Source organism: Mesocricetus auratus, unplaced genomic scaffold, assembly GCF_017639785.1.
Source record: "Mesocricetus auratus isolate SY011 unplaced genomic scaffold, BCM_Maur_2.0 Super-Scaffold_100007, whole genome shotgun sequence".
In the NCBI taxonomy this organism is placed as follows: domain Eukaryota; kingdom Metazoa; phylum Chordata; class Mammalia; order Rodentia; family Cricetidae; genus Mesocricetus; species Mesocricetus auratus.
The window spans coordinates 83,488,637-83,505,150 of NW_024429191.1; the positions used below are offsets into that span (position 1 = coordinate 83,488,637).

Here is a 16,514-nt window from a genome sequence, read left to right on the forward strand (position 1 = left end):
AGAGCTGGAATTGTGAGCTGTGTGATGTGGGTACTGAGAATCAAACTTGAATACTCCTTAACCACTGAGCCATCTTTCTAGCCCCAAGAAGTAAAGTTATCATGGTCAGGAAGCAATAGTGAGAGAAATCCAGAGCCGTTTGTAGAAATAGAGGATGTATAAAACTAGAAAGCTATTATGTCAGGGCATAGCAACCAACCAGGAGTGGCCACTTAGGAATTTTGTTACAAAACCCTCTACCAAGGCTGGGAAGATCCTGTCCTCAGGGTGGCTGGAGACTGCCTAAGACCGAATGCCAGCTCTAAGACCCTGCTTCTGTCTTAGTCTCTAGTGCTGGTATTAAAGGCATGTACCACCACTGCCCATCTTCAATGGCTAAGTAGTATGGCTGCTGGGATTAAAGGTGTGTACCACCACTGGCCTCAATGGCTGTGGCTAGCTTTGCATTCTGAACTCCAGGCAAGCTTTATTAGATCTTAAACAATATATCACCACACTAGCTCCAGGAAGATCCATGCCCTTGGCCTCCAAACACAGCCACACTCATGTGCACATATCACATATAAATATATACACAAAGTCATAATTAAAAACCTGTTGACAAAGTGAAGATCAGTGCTTTTCTAATGGAATGTCACTGGGTATATCAGCCACACTCCAGGGCAGGCCTCATGCCCAGGAGTAGTTGACCAACACAAATTGAACTTTGTGTGTGTGTGAACTTTTTGTTTCATTTTGTCTTTTTTTTTTGTTTTACTGATTTTGTTTTTGTTTTTTTTTATTTTCATTTTTGTGTTTTTGTCAGTGCCTTAGTGTTCTATTGTTGTGAAGAGACCAAGGCGACTCTTACAGAGAATTTTTTGCTGCGCAGTGGTACACACTTTTAGTCCCAGTGCTTGGGAAGCAGAGGAGTCCCATCTCTGAATACAAGGTCACCCTGGGCTACAGAGTGAGCTGCAGGGCAGCAGGGCTACATAGAGAAATTCTGTCTCAAGAAACAAAACAAAAGGAGGATGAGAAGCAGAAAGCATTTAATTGGGGTCTTGCTTACAGTTTCACAGGGTTAGTCCATGGTGCTGGAGCATGAGAGCTACATCCTCATCCTTAGGCAGCAGGCAGAGAGAAAGAGATAGTCAGAAAAACAGACTAGGCCTGGCATGGCCTTTTGAAACCTCAAAGCCCACCCTCAGTGACACAGCTCCTCCAACAAGGCCATCCTGTCTAATCCTCCCCAAATAGTTCTACTAACTAAGAACCAAGCATTCACACATTAGTCTATGGAGGCCATTCTGGGTTCAACCACCACAGTGGTTCTGTCTGTCTGTCTGTTTGTTCCCTTTTGAAAGAGTAAGAAAGAATACAAATTTGGTGGGGAAGTTCTAGGAGGGGCTGGGGGAGGGGAAAACATGATCAAAATATATTGTATGAAAAATTTTTGAAGGAAAAAAGGGGTGAGATTAAAGCAGAATTTTCAAGTTTGAAGAAAAGAATGGTCTTTCTCGGCAGAGAAACTGGATCAGGAGGCATTAGGTGTTTAATTAATGGTAATGTTTGCACAATGCCTAAAGGATTATCCATGGCTTACTGGAAACTTAAGAGAACTCTCTAACCTATCTGTTATTCCCTTTGACAGAGTGACGTCAGAATCAAGTTTGAACACAATGGGGAGAGACGGTAAGTTGCCTTCTAATAAAGTAGTTTTGTTAATGTATGCTGAAGTCCTGAGAAAGCACCAAGCTCAGAAAACTACCTCTAGTAATAAAACCTTTTCTTTTTAATTAACTTTTTAAATCATTATTTTAGTTATAATCATCTTGTGAAAAGTTTCTCCTTTCCTTTGTGTATTTCCTTAGTTACTTTTCTATTGCTGTGATAAAACAGCATGATGGAAGCAACTTGTAAAAGAAAGTTTAATTGGGCTTACAGTTTCAGAAGGTTAGAATCCACAATAGGGGAGTAAAGGCATGGTAATAGAAACAGCTGCTGGTGGAGAGAGGTAAGGAGAAATGGTGGGAGTATTTTGAAACCTCAAAGTGTCGTCCCCCTTCCCCCCAGTGACAGCTTGTCCAGCAAGGCCACACTTCCTAATCTTTCCCATACAGTTGCACCAATGGGGATCCAGTATTCAAACAAGAGTCTATAGGGAGGGAGATTCTCATTCAAACCACCACAGAGGAGTAAACAACATCCCCACAAGAAGGTTACAGAGCCCTGCTACAGTAACTTACTCTTTTTCTTTATTCTGAGAGTTTTCTGCAACTGATGCTTTTCAGCCCACTTTGAAGCCAGCTCCAAAGGAGATGGATAGTTGCTGTTGTCCCTCAAAAAGACCCATTGTCAGAGAAACATACAAGGTTGAAAGAGCTTCCTGGTCAAAGTACTGTGGAAACAATAGTCTGCAGAGCCAGGGTTCCTGTTCTAACCTGAAGGAGGGAAGAGCTGTAGCATGAATTCTCTTTGTTCTCAATAATAAAAACCAGATCAGATATTAAAGGGGGAAAGCTGAAAGATCAGAGGGGCAAATCAGCCAGTCACTAGAGCTCTTACCTCTACCTCAGACTGAAGGGGAGATCCTGTCCTCAGACTGCCTCCTCAGACTGCACTGCTCCTCAGACTGCATCCTCAGACTGCTTCAGACTGACGGCTGCTCAGACTGCCCTGGGCTCCTGTCTCCTCCCGCCTTATATTACTCTCTCTGCCCAGCCATATCCCTTCCTGTCTCCACCTCCTTAGTGCTGGGATTAAAGGTGTGTTATTCCAAGTGCTGGGATCACTCTGTTTCTCTTTTAGACTGGATCAATTTTGTGTAGCCCCAGGTGATCTTGAACTAACAAAGATTCCTCTGCCAGTCTCCGGAGTTCTGGGATTAAAGGTGTGTGCCACCACTGCCTGGCCTCTATGGCTAACTAGTGTGGCTAGCTTTGCACTCTGACCTTCAGGCAAGTTTTATTTGTTAGATCATAAACAAACTATCACCACAGAGATCTGAGCCCCGTCCCCCAATTGCATACCCTGTGCCCTGCCAGAAGCAAGGAAGTTAAATTCCACTTCATCGTTGGCGCTTTCTATTTTCTGACCTGACTGTATTTTTCAGGAATGACCAAACTTGGAGCACCAGAGACTTTTCAGAGGTAGATACGGAATCAAAAGCTCAGTTGTGTTGGAGTTTAATTATGCAGTTATGGTCTCTGAATTCCCTGTTCCCAAAGTGGTGTGCAGTTTCCGTAAGGAGACTTAAACTGTGAAAGTGTATGTGTTTGATTTCAGAGAAGCTGCCTGCCAGATGGAAACCACAAGTATTTAAGGTAGTCAGACAGGAATGGCCTTCTGAAGCCCTGCAAATGCTGCTATCAAAGTTTTGAAAAATTTACATGTTTTTTATGGAGTTGCTTTTTATGGCATTTCATTGTTTGTGTGCTATGTATACAACTGAGGACTTGAGAGTTACTAACAATCAGCAAAACTTAAGATGTGCCAGACATCTCTAGTTTCATGTATTTCTTTCCAATTTTAGTATATGTGCTGCCAAAGTGAGCACAAGTTTCATGTATTTCATCTTTCATGATTTTTTTTTTTTTGTTTTTGTTTTTGTTGTTTTTCGAGACAGGGTTTCTCTGTATTGTTTTGGAGGCTGTCCTGGAACTCACTCTGTAGAACTCACAGAGATCCGCCTGCCTCTGCCTCCCGAGTGCTGGGATTAAAGACGTGCGCCACCAACGCCAGGCTATCTTTCATGATTTTGTAAATAGAGTCTTTGTGGACTTTTAGTTTTTACAGGGAAGTAGTATTTTTCCTTCTTTTATTATTATTTTTTAATCTTATGTATGTCAGTGTTTTGCCTGCATGTATGTCTGCATCACCTATGTACTTGGTGCCTGAGGAGGCCAGAAGAGGGTATTGTATCCCCTTGAACTGGAGCTAGGATGTTTGGCTACTATGTGGGTGCTGGTAATCAAACTCTGGGTCCTCTGGAAAAACAGCCAGTGCTCTAACTATTGAACTATCTCTCCAGCTCAGTGTCTTTATAAATGTAGGCCCTTGTGAAATTGGAATTTACAGAGAAGATGAAAGAGTTAGTGACTCATCCCATTTGTCTAGGTGTTCACTTTCATATGTAGACTCCCATTTCAGAAGAGAGACTGTTTCCCTCTGAAAACCATGGCAGTAAGACAAAATTAAGCACTGGCCTAAGGTCTGTTAGGCAGTCTGATGACAGAAACCTAGTTCTTACTGACTCTGGACAGTCATGGTTTTTGATCATGACCAGACTTTCAAGTAGTTTAGGATGATTGACTGTCTCATAGCCCAGCTGATACAGAAGAATTTATCTCTGAACTTGATTGCTTTCCAGAACTGTGGGAGGAATATCTCCCTAATAATGAGACTAGAGAGATGAAGAACACTGCCTGTTCTTCCAGAAGACCCAGAGTTTGAGTCCCAGCACCCACATAGTAGCTAGCATCCTAGCTCCAGTTCCAGCTCAGGCACCATGTACACATTGATACGCAAAGGTGTTTATGGAAATATTGGCCCCTTTTCGACTTTTGCTAAGGCGCTAATAAGAGGAATGTGATTTACCCTTGGGCATTGAAGGAGAATGTTTCTCTCCAAAGGTAACAGGTAGTTCCTCCATCTAGAGAGCCCAAATATACAGCACCTAGCAGTACTATTTGGGAGGATTGATCTGAGAGAGGAAAAAAAATACGGGGATTATTATAGTATAGATAGATTTCCTAGTGGAGACATTTGAAATGTCTATGTAATTTCCAAAGAACAGATTATGATTACATTAATATTCTATCAAAATTGTTCATCAGAACTTACAGCTATCATGAAAATATTCTTTATCTGCATTATCTATTACAGTGACTACTAACTACATGTGATATGTGGCTGATGAGACTGAGAAACCAAATTTTTTGTTGTTATTTTTGTTGTTGGGATTGTTTGTTTGTTTGTTTGTTTGTTGAGACAGGGTCTCTCTGGCTATCTTGGAGACCAGGTTGGTCTCAAACTCTTCCACCTGGCCTTGCCTCTGAAGTACTGAAATTAAAGGCATGCACCACTATGCCCAGCAAGGAGCCAATTTTGAACGTATTTTAATTTTAAATTAATGGTCACATGTGGCTAGTGGCTACCATATTGAATATAAATTCTAGATGAGAAAGGCTTTTTATACTGCTCATTGATACCTAGCATAGAAGAACATGAAAGAAATTATCTGGTTAGATTTTATTAAAACCTCCTGAATTACAGCCTTCTCTTTTGTGAGCTTTGTTTCTTCTGATTATACCACTTCTCACTCTGCAGGCACATTTAATATGTGAAAATGGTCTCTGGTCAGCTTGGAAGAAGGCAAGAAGTATAGAGGCTATGGTTGAGTGTCTACTCTACCACTAGTCTGACTTGCCTTACCTGGGCATAATGAGAATGCACAAGCCATTCATAGCAGTCTCTGTACATTGTTGTAGCTTTCACTTATTTCTACTTTCCTATTGGTTTTTGTTTGCTTCTTTCATTTTCTTCATCTTCCTGGGTTTTGTTTGGCTGGTTTTTGTGTTTTGGTTTTATGTTGTTGCTTTTTGTTTGTCTCTCTCCCCTGCCCCATTCAGAGCATTCTTATTTGTAGCTGAAGCTGGCCTTGAACTCTTGGATGTTTTGCCTCAGCTTCCTGAGCGCTAGGATCACAGATGTGAGCCATCATATTGGCCTTTGCCTTTTTCTTACTTATTTTTCTCTTCTTCCCTCCCTCTCTTTTTCTTTCTTTCTTTCAAGGGAGTGGGAGTTGACACAAGATCTCACTGTATTACTCAGGCAGGTATTGACCTAACTTTGTATCCAAGGCCAACCTAGGACTTGAGATCCTCCTGCCTCAGCCTCTCTTTTTAAAAACTATTTATTTATTTTTATTTTAAGTGCATTAGTGTTTTGCCTTCATGTGTCTGTATGAGGGTGTTGGCACCCCTGGAACTGGAGTTAGAGACAGTTTTGAGCTGCCTTGTAGATGCTAAGAATTGAACCTGGGTCCTCTGGAAGATCAACCAGTGCTCCTAACTGCCGATCCTGCTCCAGCTGTTGCTCCAGCCTCTTAAATGCTGATAAACGTGCCACAAATCCCAGCTTTAATTTTTCAAGTTAAATTTTATTTTGTTTTATTTTATTTGTATGGGTGTTTTGCCTGCTTGTGTATCTGTGCACCACTTGTATGCTGAATGACCATACAGGCCAGAAGGTAGTGTTGGATCCAGCAGAACTGAAGTTATAGACCTTTGTGAGCCATAATGTGGGTGGGTATTAGAAATCAAACCTGGTTCTTCTGGAAGAGTAAGTAGTGCACTTAACTACAGAGACATTTCTCTAGCCCTATACCTTCTAAATTTCCTTAAATTAAAAATTTTAATGAATCCCAGCTTTTATAGATTTTCTTCATTTTTGTGGTTTAATTTCATTGATGTTTTATTTTTTCATTAGCAGTTTTTTGTTGTTGTTTTTGGTTTTGGGGTTGTTTGCTTGAGACAAGCCCTCACTACCATTAAGTCCTGGCTGGCCTCTTATTTTGTTTGTAGACCAGGCTGCCCTCTACGGAGGTCTACTGCCTTCTAGGTGCTAGGATTAAAAGTATGCACTACCACTTTGGATAGGAGTTTAAATATTTGTTGTCAGGGCAAGTGCTTTATCACTTAGCTTTATCTCCAGTCCAAGAAGACAAATGTGACAGCAAAATTACTTTCTGTGGTTATTTGAATGTGAATGCACCCCATCAGCTTATGTATTGAGTGTTTGATTTCTGGTTGGGCTGTTTAGGAACAATTAGGAAGTGTGGGTTGGAGGAGGTGTGCCACTAGGGCTTTGGGGGTTTCAAAAGCCCACAGCAGACCCAGTCTCTCTCTGCTGCTTGTGGATGAGAGATAAAAGCTCTCAGCTACTGTTTCATCACCATGCTTGCCTGCCTGCCCCACCACCATGGGGGTCGTGGACTCACTCTCTGAAACTGTAAGCAAGCCTCCAATTAAATGCTTTCTTTTGTGAGTTGTTTGGTTATGGTGTCTCTTCTCAGCAATAGAAAAGTAACTAAGACACTTTCTAAATTTTAAATATATGTTAACCAATACTCTTGCTCTCTTTTAGAATTATAGCATTCAGCCGGCCTGTGAGATATGAAGATGTGGAGCACAAGGTGACGACAGTATTTGGGCAGCCTCTTGATTTACATTACATGAATAATGAGGTAAGAAGGATGGATGGGAAAGACCAAGGGGGGTAGCCATGTGCAGTTTTTACACTTCTTGACTGAAAACTTTTTAGTTTGCTTCTTTAATATCATCTTCAGGTTTTCTGTTTCTGGAGCCTCTTTATTAACTGCAACAACTGTGATTTTTATTTACTAAAAGAGAAATTATGTAGCTACTTGTATTCTCCTTATTTAGTAACATTTTATCCCATAGTGGGATAAGATAAAGTACCAGAGCCAAGGCTTTGTTTGTAATAGGTTTTTGCTGTTGTTTTCCTCAGCACAATCTTAACAAAAGTGGAAATTTCAACAGAAGTTGGGAAGGTGTAAAGAACTATGGGATAGATCATCTATTATGTTCATAAAGGTTAGGATCTTCTCTCAGAGTCTAATTCTAATTGTAGTTTGTTTTAAAAGTTAGCATCTAATCCATTGATTAACTATTCTATTCCTTTCCCCGATAGTCTTTATTTATTCCTGTTTCAAATTTCACCTAGGAAGAAATTCTTTTGAATATTACTGTATTTTTCTAGCTCTTTTTTTTTTAAGATTTATTTATTTATTTATTACATATACACTTTTCTGCCTACACGCCAGAAGAGGACACCAGATTGAATTGTAGATGGTTGTGAGCCACCATGTGGTTGCTGGGAATTGAACTCAGGACCTCTGGAAGAACAGGCAGTGCTCTTAACCTCTGAGCCATCTCTCCAGCCCTTTTCTAGCTCTTAATAAAGGGTACAATTGGTTTAGGCTAACGGTCTATTGGTCTGAAAGACAACGTGTTTATGCTTATATAATGGAAAGCACATATCTTTAGGGGAAAATGTTGGAGACAATTGACTTGAGTCTGCCATGCAAGTACTTTACCCCTGAGCCACATTCTTAACCCTCTTACTGTGTAGTTTTGTATTTGGTAACAAATTAGACATTTTCTCTGTAGTTTTAGTCTCTAAATTGGTGGTTGCTGAGATGTCTGTGTATGTATGTAAAGTTTTTTTTGTTGTTGTTTTGGTTTGGTTTTTCGAGGCAGGGTTTCTCGGTGGCTTTGGCGACTGTCCTGGAACTAGCTCTTGTAGACCAGAGTGGTCTTGAATTCACAGAGATCTGCCTGCCTCTGCTGGTATTAAAGGCATGCGCTGCCACCGCCGTGCTTGTTTTTGTTTTAAGAGAGTCTGAATATAAAGCCAAAACTATCTTTGAATCATGTTCTTTCTGCTTCAGGCTCCTGTGTGCTGGGGTTACAGGTATGTACTCACACCTGGCCTTAGGTGCTAAAGGCTTTGGTTTCTTTAGACAAGATTTTGTTAAGTAGCCCATGCTGGCCCTTTTGCCTCTTTAGTACTGGCATTACAAGTGACATGCACCACCATACCCAGTGATCTTTAGGGTTTTTTTTATTTTTTATTTTTTAGGGTAAATTTTTGAAATATGGCATATTTGGTAAGTAAATCACTAACTATAGTTTATAAAAAATATATGCAAATATTTTAAGGCACGTAAACTAAGACATTTTCCATCTAGTATATGAATCTCCTTAAAAAGGAGATTGAATCTCATTACATGAGACGCTGGAGTTCACATTGCTGAACTCATCAGCAGGGAAGAAACAAAGAACTCTGTAGATGACTTGGTACTTTTTTCCTTTCTGTTATTTTTCCATTAAGAATTTGATATACAGGGCTGGAGAGATGGCTCAGCGGTTAAGAGCACTGACTGCTCTTCCAGAGGTCCTGAGTTCAATTCCCAGCAACCACATGGTGGCCCACAACCGTCTGTAATGAGGTCTGGTGCCCTCTTCTGGTGTGCAGGCAAACAGCATGCAGGTAGAACACTGTATACATAATAAATAATAAAATCTTAAAAAGAAAAAAAAAAGAATCTGGTCTACAGAGTGAGTTCTGGGGCAGACAGGGATATATGGAAAAACCCTGTCTCAAAAAACTAAAAACAGAAACAACAAAACGAATCAAAGGCTGGGGAGATGGCTTGGTTAGCAAACTGCTTGCCCTGCAAGTATGAGACCCTAAGTTTAGATTCCCCAATACCCATTAAAAGGCCTGGGACTAGGAAGGCAGAACCAGGAGATCCCTGGGGCTTGGTAGCCTGCCAATCTATTGAAATCAGTGAGCTCAGGCTCTGTGAGAAACTGTCTCAAAAATAAAATGGAGAGCAACTGGGGAAGATTTTAGCATCCACTTCTACCTCCATATTTATGTGAAGTACACCCCACCACAATATGCACATACACACATGCATTCAAGAATTCCAGTTCTTTTCAAACTCTTTCCCCTTCCTTCTCTCTTTTGTTAATGCTGCTCTGGCTGGTGTGGAATTCACTCTGCAAATCCTTCTGCTTCTGTTTCCCACGTATGCTACCATACCATCACCACCCCCATTCTTGACAACAAAATGACTACTCAAAATGTTATTATTTATTTATGTAGATACTAATTCTAAAGACATTTATCAAGAATTCCTATTAATTACATTAGTACATGTTCTTTTACATTTACTTAGGTCAGTGATTTGGAGTTGATCACTTTTGTTGTTGTTTTTTGAGACAGGGTTTCTCTATCTCTATCTCTATCTGGCTATTCTGGAACTCACTCTGCAGACCAAACTGGCCTCAAACTCAGAGATCAGCCTACCTCTGCCTCCAGAGTTATGGGATTAAAGTTGTGTATCACCACTGCCTGGCTGTGTTTTGTTAATTTTAAATACCTCAATTCTGCTGGGTGTGGTGTTCCACCTACACCTTTAAAAATCAACACTCAAGAACAGAGGAGGAGGATCTCTGTGAGTTTGAGGACAGCCTGATCTACATTGGGAGTCCAAGGACAGCCAGAGCTAAAAACAACCTTCAATTCCTTTCTTTTCTCCCTTTAAACTGCTTATCAGGATTTTAGAATACCCAGTAAGAAATTCATTATAGTTTAATATACATTTTGTAATAATATAATAAGATAGTATATTTATCTTAAAGTTCAACCCAGAACTTTAAGATTCATTGGGGTTTATATTGAATTCATAGAGCTATACAGCCCAAACTACCAGCTAATTTCAAAGTAGTTCATCTTCTAATGACCCATTATGGGTCATTGCCCAGTTTCTTCTCTCCCCATATTTTAGTTGCCACTTAACTAATCTCAGTATCTTTCCATTTGCTTATTCTGAATATTTCATGTAAGTAGAATCATACAATATAGAGCCTTTGTGCCTGACTTCTTCCACAAAGCCTGTGTTTTCATATTGTAGCTTGCATCAGTACTTTATTAGTCTTTGTGACTGAATAATAAAAATTCAGTTATATGGATATATACCACTTTATTTATTATTTCTGATTTTTTTTCAAGATAGGGTTTCTCTGTGTATCCCTGTCTGTCCTAGAATTGGCTCTGTAGACCAGGCTGGCCTTGAACTCAAGAGATCCGCCTGCCTCTGTCTCCCAAGTGCTGAGATTAAAGGCTTGCATCATGATCACCTAGCTGTATATACCACCTTTTATGTATCCATCAAGTTACTTTAAGTTTTTGGTGATTATGAACATTTGTGAATAAGGTTTTATATGAACATGTGTTTTCAGTTGTTACATATATATAGGAGTAGAATTGCTAGAGGTACAGCAAGTTTTTAACTTCCCAAGTTTTTTTTGTGATGTCTATACCATTAAAATAGTCCTACCAACAATATATGAGAACTGAAATTGTTCTGCCGACCCTACCATTATTTCCTGCACCTTCTTTCTCCCTTTTCCCAGTCTCTGCATGCCAGGGAAGCACTCTGTCTCTGAGCTACTATCCTGAGTGCTGGGATTACAGTGTGTGCCAACATATTCCATTTCCCCTTTCTGATAGCCCTTCTAGTACATGTGAAATGCTGTGACATGTGGTTTTGATTGGCATTTCCCTAATGACTAGTGATGTTGAGCATCTTTTCTTGTGCTTGTTGGCCATGTGTACATTGTCTTTGGACAATTATCTATTTAAATCCTTTGCTTATTTTAAAAGTTGAGCCTTTATTGTTGAATTGTAAGAGTTCTTATATAGTCTATGTACTAGATTCATACAATGGCAAAAGTTTTTTAGAAGTTCACATGCTTGTTCCAGTTATTGCTTTATACTACCCCCTCCCAGACTGTCTCTGTCTCTGTCTCTGTCTCTCTCTCTCTCTCTCTCTCTCTCCCCTCTCTCTCTCTCCCCTCTCTTTCTTTCTCTCTCTCTCTCTCTCTCTCTCTCTCTCTCTCTCTCTCTCTCTCTCTCTCTCTCTCTCTCTCTCTGTGTGTGTGTGTCCGTCCATCTGTCTTTCTGTTTCTTTCTTTCCAATTTCATGGAGCTCAGGCTGGCCTCAAATTTCGGATTTACCTGCCTCCACCTCCCAAGGGCTGGGATTTTATGTGTACATCCCAGTGCTGGGGCTTGAATGTAGTGCTTTCTTAAATGCTAGGTGTGCACACTACCAACTGAACTACATACTAGTCCTGTTATTTCTGTTTCTCAGGAAGGAACTTTTCTGCAATGTGATATGAATTATAAAGCATTCTTCCATCCAGTGAATAGTTTTGAGGTTTTATTTTAAATTTAGTACTGATTATTTGTTTATTTCAATGTGGAATTTAGAGTTCTTATCTCTTTAAGTTAGGACCTGAATAAGTTGGGCTTTTGCTTCAGTTTTGTTTTTAGCATACACATATAAGTTCTCACATTTGCTAGGTCCTAGGCAAAGCATATTTTTGCATCTTTAATATTAAGTACTTAGGCTAGAGAGATGGCTCGGTGGGTAAAGCACTTGATGGCCAAGTATGAAGATCTGAGTTCAAATCCAGAGAACCCCTGCAAAAACCAGACACTATAGTATATATCTGTCCCAGTGCTCCTACAGTGAGATGGAAGTCAGAGACAAAAAAACCCCTAGATGTTCATAGTGGGTAATCTGTCTAGCTTATGCAGTGGCAAAAACAAAGAGATTATTTGAAACCAGGTAGAAGGTGAACACTGGGATCTGAGGTTGTCTTCTAACCTCCACAAATGCACTGTGGTGTGTGCACACCCAAACTCACAAATGTGCATTCACATACATCAAACATAGACCCGTCTTAGTACTCATAATGTCCTCTGCGTGTAACAGTAAATGAGGGCTATCTGCATTCTCAGATATCTTCTCAGTAATTACATGGGCTGGGAACAGAGGAGGTTGTTTTCCAGTTCTAGTCCTGGCTTTTACTTTAAGTATTATATAATACTAAGCACTGCTGTGTTAGGGTTTCAGTTGCTGTGAAGAGACACCTTATAACTCTTATAAAGGAAAGCATTATGTACCCCAGACAGACTGGCCTCAAGCTTGAAATACTCATACCTCAGCCTTCTGAGTACTGGCATAATAGGTGTATGCCATTGTCTCTGGCTTAAGACTAAAACTTTAAAAATTGAATTGAGGGGCTGGAGAGTACAGATTTGGTTCTCAGAACCACTTGGTGACTCACAAGTATCCAGAATTCTAGTTTCAGGGAATCTGACTCCTTCTTCTGACCTCCATAAGTACCAGGCACACATGAGACACACCTGTATCTATGCAAGCAAAACATGTATACATACTAAAAAATTAAATACACTTGCTTGGGCGTTAGTGGTGCACGCCTTTAATCCCAGCACTGGGAGGCAGAGGCAGGCCGATCTCTGTAAGTTCGAGGCCAGCCTGGTCTACAGAGTGAGTTCCAGGACAGCCTCCAAAACAATACAGAGAAACCCTATCTTGAAAAATCAAAAAACAACAACAACAACAAAAAAAAAACCCACTCTTTAAAAAATAAAGACTTGAATCAAGGGACCATAGGGGTGGCTCAGCAGATAAGACTACTTGCTCTTGCAGAGGACTCAGGTTCAGTTCTCAGTACCCACATCAAGCAGCTCACAAGCAGTTACTGTCTGTAATTCCAGTTCCAGAGGATCCAATGTATGTTTCTGATCTCCATAGGCACCTGCATGCATGTGATACATAGATACATACATTTGGGCCCACATAAATGCATAAAATAAAGTTTTAAAACAAAGAGATCTGACATGGTGGTGAAATGCCTTCAGTTCTAGCACTCGAGGCAAAGGCAGAAAGATCTCGGTGAGTTCAAGGCCAGCCTGGTCTACAAAGTGAGACAAGAGGACTACATAGAGAGACACTGTCTCAAAAAAAAGTGAATCATATATATGAAAGTACAAATCTGTAGAGATAGAAAATATGCTGGTGACTGCCTGGTACTGGTAGTGGGAAGGGGGATGTACTATAAATGGATATAAGAGATAAGTGATGACACCATTTTAAGACTGAAAAGAACTGATGAATGCACAACTCTCTAAATCTGTTTAGGAATTATTGCACACTGAGAGAAAACAAACCTTATGTTTTCAGCAGCATCTCTTAAGACCTTATAGGATCCAATGAGATTGTTTTTCTGTAAACATTTTTAGTTTTTGCAAACTAAAATATTAAGATAGATTTGTATTTTGTGTTTTCTGTGTCCTGTTATTGTAGCTCTCCATCCTGTTGAAAAACCAAGATGATCTCGATAAAGCAATTGACATTTTGGATAGAAGCTCAAGCATGAAAAGCCTTCGAATACTACTGTTATCCCAAGACAGAAACCATGTAAGTAGCCCTGTCACTGAAGACAAAGCTTAAGTTCCTTCAGTGTTGCCTTATTTACTTGACAGGATTTTGTGTTTCTTAGCCACTGCCAAAATAAGAATATGACATTCAGTCCAGCCCCATCAGTGACCATTTAATTTCACTGGGAGCCAGATTATTAGAGTCAGTTACAACAAAGATTATTTGACTAACAGCATTTGGGAGAGAGAAACATTTCATGAGAAAGGAGAAAAAAATACACACACACACACACACAGTCCTTTGATTAGATTTTAATCCAAATAAGAAATATTTGTGTAGTGTTAGTTAGCTATAAGGATTGGCTGTCAAGAATTTGAGACTCACATGCTTTTTGAACCCAACTCCCACAACTCAGTAACTTTACCTTGCCTTGAGACATATTTGAGAAATATACTTTTACTTCTGTTCACTGGAAAAAATGGCTGTAGGCTGGAGGGCTTCTTGCAGTTTGCCAACTTAAAGTGACTGCTTTACCAAATGTCTGGGAATTACCTCTGGTACAGTTTCCTCTAGTGAATGTTTCCTTAGGGCACTCATTTTGTGAGCATGCTTTCGATCTTGACCGGTTTGCCATCACTGCAGATGCATGTTCTGGAAGGTTTCTTAGTACTCTTTCTTTTCTTTACATTTGAAGACAGTAGACAGAATGGTTATGAGAAGGATGGACATAGCATACCAGAATAATTTAGGCGGGCTGGCCCTTATGCTGCTGTTTTGTTTTTGTCTTGTTTTTTGAGGTAGTCTCACTATGTAGCCCTGGCTGGCCTAGAATTCAAGAGACCTGCCTACCTCTGACTCCTGAGTGATGGGATTAAAGGTACCACTACACCAGGCTCCATTTATTAATTTAGATTTACTTTATGTGTATGAGTGTTTTGGCTCCATGTATGTATGTAGACCACATTCATGCATATCTGGGTATATGTAAGTTAAAAGAGGACATGGATTCCTAGAACTGGAATTGTGGATAATTATAAGCTGCCATGTATGTGTTTGAAACTGAATACAAGTCCTCTGCAAGAGCAGCAAGTGCTCTTAACTACTGGACCATTTCCCTAGCCTCACATATATATGAAATCTGGCTGTCTGGAACTCACTATGTAGACCAGCCTGGCCTTGAACTCAGAGATCCACATGCTCTTTATCCTGAGTGCTGGGACTAAAAGCATGTGCCACCACATGGCAAAGAGAGATTTTCTTAATCTCAAATGTATTCTTTGTCTGGATATGTTGGGGAAATATTCCAAAGTAGATATGTACCATTTCATTTGTTTCTTCAAGTTACTCACCTGTTCTTTAGTGTCATTCCTTACTAGTCTATCAGCTAAGATCTAAGTGAAGCCTAAGGCAGCTATGGATGTGTCTTAGTGATACAACACTTGCCTAGCATTTGGGAGGCCCTGCATTTATACTCAGTCAGCCAATCTAGCCTAGCATCTAGGTTAGTTCCTGATCTATTGCTGTGAACAGACATCACGACCAAGGCAACTCTTTTTTTCCCCCCTTAATATATGTTTTTTTTTCTTTCTTTCTTTCTTTTTTTTTTTTTTTTTTTTGGTTTTTACGAGACAGGGTTTCTCTGTATTGTTTCGGAGGCTATCGGTCCAGCCTGGCCTCGAACGCACAAAGATCCACCTGCCTCTGCCTCCCGAGTGCTGGGATTAAAGGCGTGCGCCACCACCGCCCGGCTTAATATATGTTTTTATTTAAATTAGAAACATGCATGCTTCACATGTCAATCCCAGCTCCCTCTCCCACACTTCCTCCCTTGTCCCTCCACCGCCCCCCCCAACCCCCAACCCAATCCTCACATCATTCCCCAGGGAAGGTGAGGCCCTTCTTTGGAGGATCTCCAGAGTCTGTCATTTCATCCAGGGCAGGACCTAGGCCCTTCTCCATGTGTCCAAGCTGAGAGAGCATTCCTCCATGTGGAATGGCTCCCAAAGTTCATTCGTACACCATGGTAAACACTGATCTACTACCCAAGGCCCCAGAGATTTCTGAGGCCTCCTCACTGACACTACATTCATGGAGTCTGGATTAGTCCCCTGTTGGCCTCTCAGAGCTCCCCCTTGTCCAGTCAGCTGTCTTCGTGGGTTTCACCAGCACAGTCTTCACCCGTTGCTCATCACTCCTCCATCTCTGTCACTGGGTTCCAGGAGTTCATTTCGGTGTTTAGCTGTGGGTGTCTGTCTCTGGACCAAGGTAACTCTTATAAAAGAAAGCATTTAATGGGGAGCCTGCTTACAGTTTCAGAGATGAGTTCATTATCATCATGGTGGGGAGCATGGCGGCAGGCAGGTAGGCATGGTCTTGGAGAAATAGCTGAGAGCTACACCTTGATCCATAGGCAACAGACCAGAGGAGGGGGAGGAACAAAGAGGGAGACACACTTGGATGGACAGACAGACAGACAGATATTGGGCCTAGCATGGGCTTTTAAAACCAACTCCCACCCCCAGGGACACACTTCCTCCAGCAAGGCTATACCACCTAATCCTTCTAATCTTCTAACAGTTGCACTTCTTAGTTACTAAGCATTCAAAGCCAGGAGCCAATGGAGGCTGTTCTCATTCACACCACACAATCACCAACTGTTCCCAGTCCCATCTGTCTACCTCCT

At 40.8% G+C, this 16,514-nt stretch overlaps 1 protein-coding gene across 1 annotated transcript in view; it reads left to right on the forward strand.

Annotated features, from left to right (window-relative positions):
• Map3k3 (mitogen-activated protein kinase kinase kinase 3) overlaps window positions 1-16,514 on the forward strand; it is a 73,251-nt gene that overhangs the window by 23,860 nt on the left and 32,877 nt on the right. Inside the window, exons 3-5 of the mRNA XM_040749926.1 lie at window positions 1,634-1,674; window positions 7,129-7,228; window positions 13,757-13,870. Of these exons, the coding sequence (XP_040605860.1) occupies window positions 1,634-1,674; window positions 7,129-7,228; window positions 13,757-13,870 (255 nt within the window). The remainder of the gene's footprint in view (window positions 1-1,633; window positions 1,675-7,128; window positions 7,229-13,756; window positions 13,871-16,514) is intronic.